The sequence below is a fragment of the Cenococcum geophilum genome (assembly GCF_001692895.1).
Source record: "Cenococcum geophilum 1.58 unplaced genomic scaffold K441scaffold_3, whole genome shotgun sequence".
Lineage (NCBI taxonomy): Eukaryota > Fungi > Ascomycota > Dothideomycetes > Gloniales > Gloniaceae > Cenococcum > Cenococcum geophilum.
The window spans coordinates 5026152-5033072 of record NW_027137561.1 but is presented as its reverse complement, the minus strand read 5'-3'; the positions used below and the strand labels follow the sequence as shown (position 1 = coordinate 5033072).

The window sequence follows — 6921 nt, the reverse complement described above, 5'->3', positions numbered from 1 at the left end:
CTATATAGTATAGTACTTTACCTACCTCGGCGGTATTATATAGCGTAGACCCAGAATTTCTTTTATGGAATTTACAGCTGTTATACTAAAGGGAAGGATTATACCTAAGGATAGTAGTTTATAGAAGGACTTATAAATTAAACCTCTCTAAAAGATTGTTAAGTTCGCATACAGTTAAGGCTAAAAAATTGGGATTTAGCTTGGCCACGCTAGTAGAAAAGGTAGCACGGTTATACTATAACTATTAATAGGTAATATAGTAACTAAGGAGGTGTATTCCGCTTTTCTAACTTCTCTATAATATATAGAAGTAGACTACTAAACTTTTTATAGCTTAATAGCTAGCTTAATAATATCTACGCCCCTAGCGTAATCCCTTATAATAATAGACACGCTAAGCTAAAAGAGATAACGAAGGAGGATATTAAGAACTTTAAGAGAGCCTTTAGAGTGAGTATTAAGCGTGCCCTTAAGGCCGGCTTTAATGCTATTAAAATCTATAACGCGTATAGCTACCTTTTTTATAAGTTTATTTCTCTAGCCTTAAATAAACGTATAAATAAATATAGTAGTTCTTTTCAAAACCGCATTCGGCTAATACTAAAACTTATAAACCTAATGTGTAAAACTATCCCCACGGAGATACCGCTCTTTCTGCGCATTAGCGCAATAGACTAGCTAGAGGATATAAACATTAAGGGCTAAGACGTCCCTTAGACTATTAAGCTTGCTTAAATTTTAGCTAAGCGCGGAGTTAATCTGCTTAATATGTCCTTTACCGGCCTATATAAGAAGTAGTAGATTAAGGCTAGTCTAGGCTACTAAGCGCCTTTTACTAAGGAAGTTAAGAAGGCTATTAGCGATAAGATAACTACAGGAACTGTGGGAATGATTATAGAGGGCAATTAGGCCAACTAATTACTTAAAGAAGGATTAAATCTAGCGATTTCTAAATAAATGTTTTAAAAGAACCTAGGCCTAATATAGGCCTAGGCGGATAATTTAGAAGTTATAGTTAGACAGGCCAACTAAATTAGGTAAGGCTTTGGCGGTAAAGGGTTAGGGATATAGTAAATACGTTAGCGTCAATTTGCTATTCCTTTTAGACCCCGCCCGTTTGCCGTGGATAAATTATAGCTATATAGACGAGATATATAATAAATATAACTATTATTAAACAATTAGAACAGCAGGTTGTACTATAAAAAGCCTTATACTATATATATTTACGTGCTGGTAATAACCCTAATATAGCTGCTCTAAAGCTATTTATAGAACGCTAATGCTATAAAGGATTAGGGTTATTTCCTTCTCGCTATAAATAAACTTATAGTATAACTTCTGTCTACCTAAAGGCTTATTAAGTAATTATAAAAGAGTTATTCTTACCTCGTTTTAGAACTATAAACGATTAGTAAAAATCCGCGATCGGTATATAGAGGATATATTACCCTTTTATAAGAGGCTAAGAAAAGGACACTTAGAAGAAGCTTCGGCTGCGGCTATTCCTAACTATATAGACTAGCTCTTATTATAGTAAGTAGACGGGGCTGTATCTATTGCTTAATAATGTATTGTAAGAATACGTCTTATTTATAAGAAATTAAAAATAGGGTTTGACATTTAAAAATATAAAAAATTTCAAAATTTAAATAATATGCAGTTTATGCAAGGCTTGGTATATGCACTAGTATAAAGGCTGAGGCTAAAAGCCGAAATTAAAGAGCGCTGGAATTAAATATTCTGTAATAATAACTACTACTAATTTGCCGCGAGTAAAGCTATATGTGTGTATAAATCCCGGCCGGAATTAGGGCGTGGTTAAACTTAATTAGAAGTATTTTTGTACTAAGCTAAGAGGCTCTTAGGGCTCTTGCTTAGCTTTAAAAGGATAAGTTGCGTTATTAAGAAGTAGCGTATACGGCTTAGTGCTTAGCCTTTCCTAGTAGGCGGTAAAAGCCTAAGTATATTAAAATATAACTATATTCTATTTAAAACTTTACACTCTAGCTACTTTTAAGCTCTCCCCTATAGCTTTTTCTCCCTCCCCTCTTTCTTCTTTCCTATACTACTTCTTTTACTACTTTTCTTTATTTCTACTTAGGGACGTAAACCTTTTATATTGTCCTATACCCATTCTTTACTAGGCTCTTTAATAGAGATTAAGTATACTTACCTCCCTATTTGTATTATACATCTTTATAATGTTAAGGCGGTTAAGAGGCGGCGAGTTGTCGCGTTTAGCTTGGTTTATAGCCTTTTATCTTCTTCTTGTTCTATATAGGGGCTTAATACTCGCTTTAACTGCGAGGGCAGACTAAAAGTTATTAAAAGAGAACCAAGTTACTAGGCCCGTAATTAGTATTAATTTAGGAACTATATACTCCTATATTAGTGTAATAAAGAATAGCAAGGTAGAAATAATAGTTAATAATTAAGGTATATACTCTCCTTAGCCGAGTTTACGGGCTAAAGCTAATAGTTTAGATAGGTAACCAAATAACGCCTTTATAGGTGGCTTTTACCGACAAGAAAAGACTTGTTAGTAATATAGTAAAGAATTAGTACACTAGTAATCCTTATTAGATAATTTTTAATATTATAAGAATCCGTTTCTTTATCTTTATAAAATATAAATTCTAATATACTTATAGAAACGCTTAATCGGACGTAAATTCGCTGAGAAGGAGGTTTAGGCTAATTTAAAGCACTTCCTATTATTATCGTTAATAAGAACGGCCAGCCCCGCGTTAAAGTCGATATTTATAATAAGGAGAAAACCTTTACTTTGGAGGAGATTAGCGCTATAGTTTTAGGTAAAATAAAAGAGGTAGCAGAGAGCTATCTTGGTAAGACTATTATTAACGCCGTCGTTACTATTCCGGCTTACTTTAATAACGCTTAAAAAGCCGCTACTAAGGACGCCGGTATTATTGCCGGCCTTAACGTCCTTTATATTGTTAATAAACCTACTATAGTAGCTTTGGCTTACGGTCTAGACAAGACTAATAAGGATAAGCGTTAAGTCATTGTTTATAATCTTAGTAGTAGTACTTTTAACATTTTTATCCTTATAATTAACAACGGCGTTTTCGAGGTCTAAGCGACTACTAGTAACACTTATCTTGGTAGTAAAGATTTTAATAACTATATTATTAACTACTTCGCTAAAAAGTATAATAGGGAGAAGAATGTTAATATTATAAAGGACCCTAAGATAATAGGTAAGCTAAAGCGTAAGGTTAAAAAGGCTAAGCGAACTCTATAAGTATTACCCTCCTATTATTCTAATATTATAGTTGCTAATAATATATATAGCTCTTTCTAGAAGACCGCTAAGATTAAAATTAAATCTTTTTATATTGGTAAGGACTTCCCTAAGACTCTTACCCGCGCTAAGTTTAAGAAATTAAATAATAATCTCTTTAAGAAGACGCTTAAGCCCGTTAAATAGGTTCTTAAGGATGCTAAAATAAAGAAGAGTAACATTAACGATATTATCCTTGTTGGTGGTTCTACCCGTATCCTAAAGGTCTAGGCTATACTTAAGGAGTTCTTTAGCAAGAAAGCCTATAAAGATGTTAACCCTAATAAGGCTGTTGCCTTTAGTGCCGCTATTTAAGGTAGTGTTCTTTCCGGCGAAGCTAAGGCTAAAGGCCTTATTTTAATAGATATTAACCCCTTAACTCTCGGTATTAAGACCACCGGCGGTGTTATAACCCACTTAATTAAACGTGGCACAACTATCCCTACTAAGAAGAGTTAGATCTTCTTAACTGCCGCTAATAACTAGCCTATAGTCTTAACCCAGGTCTATAAGGGTAAACGTTTAATAACTAAGGATAATAACCTGCTAGGTAAATTTGAGCTTATTAGCATTTTATAAGTCCTCTTTATATCTCTAATATAGGTAATAGGTATAATGGTAGATTTACCGCCTTCCTAATATAGATGGAACACTAAAATACTGCTAAAAGCCTTAAGAAGGCGGTAGATCTACCGTTATAACCTATTGCCGTTATAACCCTATTACCCATATTATCTTATATATCCGCTAATGTTCTTTAGTTCTGCGCCTTGTGGTGTTCCTTAAATTAAAGTTATATTTAAGCTCGACGCTAATAGTATCTTAAGGGTTAGCGCCGGCGATAAGGGAACCAGTAAGTCTAAGTTTATTACTATTACTAACGATAAGAGACGTCTAAGCGCTAAGGAAATTAAGCGTATGGTTAAGGAAGCTAAGAAGTATACTAAGGAAGATAAGGCTACCCGCAAACGTATTAAGGCTAAAAATGGCCTTAAGAATTACGCCTATAGCCTAAAGAACCAGGTTAATAATAAGGAAGGTCTTAGTAGTAAGATTAATAAGGAGGATAAGGAGATTATAAGACTCCCTTCTTTCTATATATTAAAGGATACATAACTAACGTATAAAATAAATCCTTAAAGCCGTTGAGGAAACTTAAGACTGGCTTAAAGAGAATACTGCTATAGCTATAGCTAAGGACTTTAATAAATAGAAGAAGAAGCTTAGTGGCGTAGCATACCCCATTACCAGCAAGCTATATAGTGGCGGCGCGGGCGGAATGCCTAACTATAGCGATGAGGAGCCTAGCGGCTATAACGAGCTATAAACGCTCTTATAGAAACGAAAAAGCGAGGCTTCTAGGATGGAAGAGGAGGCTTTATAGTATAAAACTTATGGGTAAACTAGCTTGCACTTAGCATACCTCTTTTATTCTTTTATTTATGGATACTTATTTAGTACACTCTTAGGTAGATAGGCGCGATTAGGGAGTTTAGCTAGTATAGTATATAGACGAGAGTAGAGATGCGTAAATGAAAGTGGTTTTTATTAAATTAAAACTAGACCCTATGTTGTGCTATGCTGGATGGAGAAGCATAATTATAATTATAATTGTAGTTGCGCTAGCCTAAATCTAAAATTGTTTATATTATACAATGCTTTCTATTAGTCTCACAAGGTGGTGGTTATTCTGTTATTGTTTAAAAAGCTTATGTATATCCCTTTTAAAAAAGGGAAAGGGTGAGGAACTTAAGGTTCCTCACCACACTACTGCCGCGGCGATACGTAATAAGCACGTACCTTATTCCCGATACTGGCAGCTTTTCTGTTGTAGTTGCTATCTACATACAAATGACACAACTAAGCTGTGACGGTGCTAGCGCCCGTTACGTTGCCGTATTTTGCCGTCTTCTGCCGTATTCTACCAGCTATAATATTCTGCCAAATTCTGCTAGCCATATTCTGCCAAATTCTACCAGCTATATTCTGCCAAATTCTACTAACTTCTGCTAGCTATATTTCCTACTCCCTTTTAACCTAACCTTTAACTCGCATACGCAGAGTATTTGTGTTAACAAATGTCTCTAGTGCCTTGTTTGGGTTTGCCTTTGTTATTACATCTACTGGGTTATCTTGGCCATTAATCTATTAAATCTTAAAGAGTTCTTAACGCTTATAAGATTGCCGAAGTGCCATAATATTAATTATAAGGCGCTTTTCCTTTATAGTACTAAGCTTAACTAAGTACTTATAGAGGGAATATAAGTTGGTATATACGATTATAGGGATAATAGGAAGTTTAAGTCGATCTATAATTATCTTAAGGGTAGTTCTAATTACAATTACTATATTAACTCCACTAACCATTCTATATATCTCTAACGTAAGAACGCTTTAAGTAACGCGCTTACTCTTAGTTAAGCTCTAATAGATAAGATTGCCGTAGATTATAAAGTTATTCTCTCTAGTAGATTTATTTGTGATAATAATCTTATATCCTAGCTAGGAGCTAAAATCTTTATTATTTATAAATGATTTATTAACAAATATAAAGAGCTTAGCGGTAGGAAGCTTAATAGACACGTAAAGTAGTCCCTAATTAAGATAGTTTATTTACTAGGAAAGACGCTTATTTAGAGCAAGAATATTATCCTTAGTTAGTTCCTAGTGTTAAGCGGTAATAGAGAGGTTAAAGGAAGCCTTAGGTTGGCAGATAGAAGCAATATAAGCTCCGCAAGCGCGTTGCTCTATATATCCTTGTTTTAGAGACTTAATATTAACGATGTTAATCTTCTTACCTTAACCCTTCTAGCGTAGAGAGATAGAACCTTTATTTAGAGAAAGGATATATCTATTAAATAGTAATAGTATTATTAAATTAAGCCTTTCCTTTAGTTTTACTATAAGATTTACCTTTACTAGTTTATCTTCTTTAAGAACTAAGAATTAGTCGTCTCCTAAGATAATTATATTATTAGTTTATATGCTAATAATTCTAAATAGGGTTCCCGTAGTTATAATAAGGAAGTAAGAATTAAACGTAGAAGTGGTTATTAAAAGCTTCTCTTTATAGTGCTTGCTATAAGTAGCCTACTAATAAGTTCCTACCTCTGTAATTCCGTATAATAGCTTAAGGATAACTATAATTATATCTTTAGGATATTAGTGGCGAATTTGCTCTAAAAGATATGCTAATATTAAGCGCTAAAGGTACGTCTCTAATTAGGTGTAGGCCTAAGTAATATCTTATAAATAAACTACTATTCCGTTCTTTATTAAGGAGGGAGCTAGTATAATAATAACTTACTAACTAGCTTATTAAATTATAGGAGATTATATAAGAATCGTCTCCTTACTATTATTATTATAGCCCTAGATAATAAGCCTTAATTTCTTAAATAGGGCGTTAGTAGCTTTGCCCTTAATCTTATTAACTATTCTTAACCTAAAGATACGGACTCTATTAAACTTAGTAGGGTTATACTTCTTAAATTTAAAGACTCCTCTTATAATAAGGCCGTTAATCTCCTATTTATTAGATGCCTAAAAGGGAGCTCCTAAAGTTATAATACGGCCTTCCTTTTAGAGCTGTTTTATAAGCTTAAAGTTAGCCT

The 6921-nt window shown here is 33.6% G+C and overlaps 2 protein-coding genes across 2 annotated transcripts; both read left to right on the top strand.

Moving 5' to 3' along the window:
- Nucleotides 1-348: 348 nt before the first annotated feature.
- On the top strand, nt 349-678 carry K441DRAFT_536194 (FMN-linked oxidoreductase; the record flags this gene model as incomplete). The annotated part of the gene is made up of 1 exon (XM_067642401.1): nt 349-678. A coding segment is annotated over one exon (330 nt), but the record flags the coding sequence as incomplete, so codon positions are not given.
- Nucleotides 679-1657: 979 nt separating this feature from the next.
- On the top strand, nt 1658-4634 carry K441DRAFT_684154 (heat shock protein 70kD, peptide-binding domain-containing protein; the record flags this gene model as incomplete). The annotated part of the gene is made up of 13 exons (XM_067651753.1): nt 1658-1678; nt 2325-2414; nt 2655-2670; nt 2709-2849; nt 2910-3020; nt 3138-3241; nt 3329-3399; nt 3484-3505; nt 3539-3580; nt 3650-3761; nt 3801-3857; nt 4101-4355; nt 4543-4634. The coding sequence occupies 13 exons, from the start codon at nt 1658-1660 to the stop codon at nt 4632-4634; spliced, it is 1134 nt and encodes a 377-aa protein (XP_067509518.1).
- Nucleotides 4635-6921: the final 2287 nt, after the last annotated feature.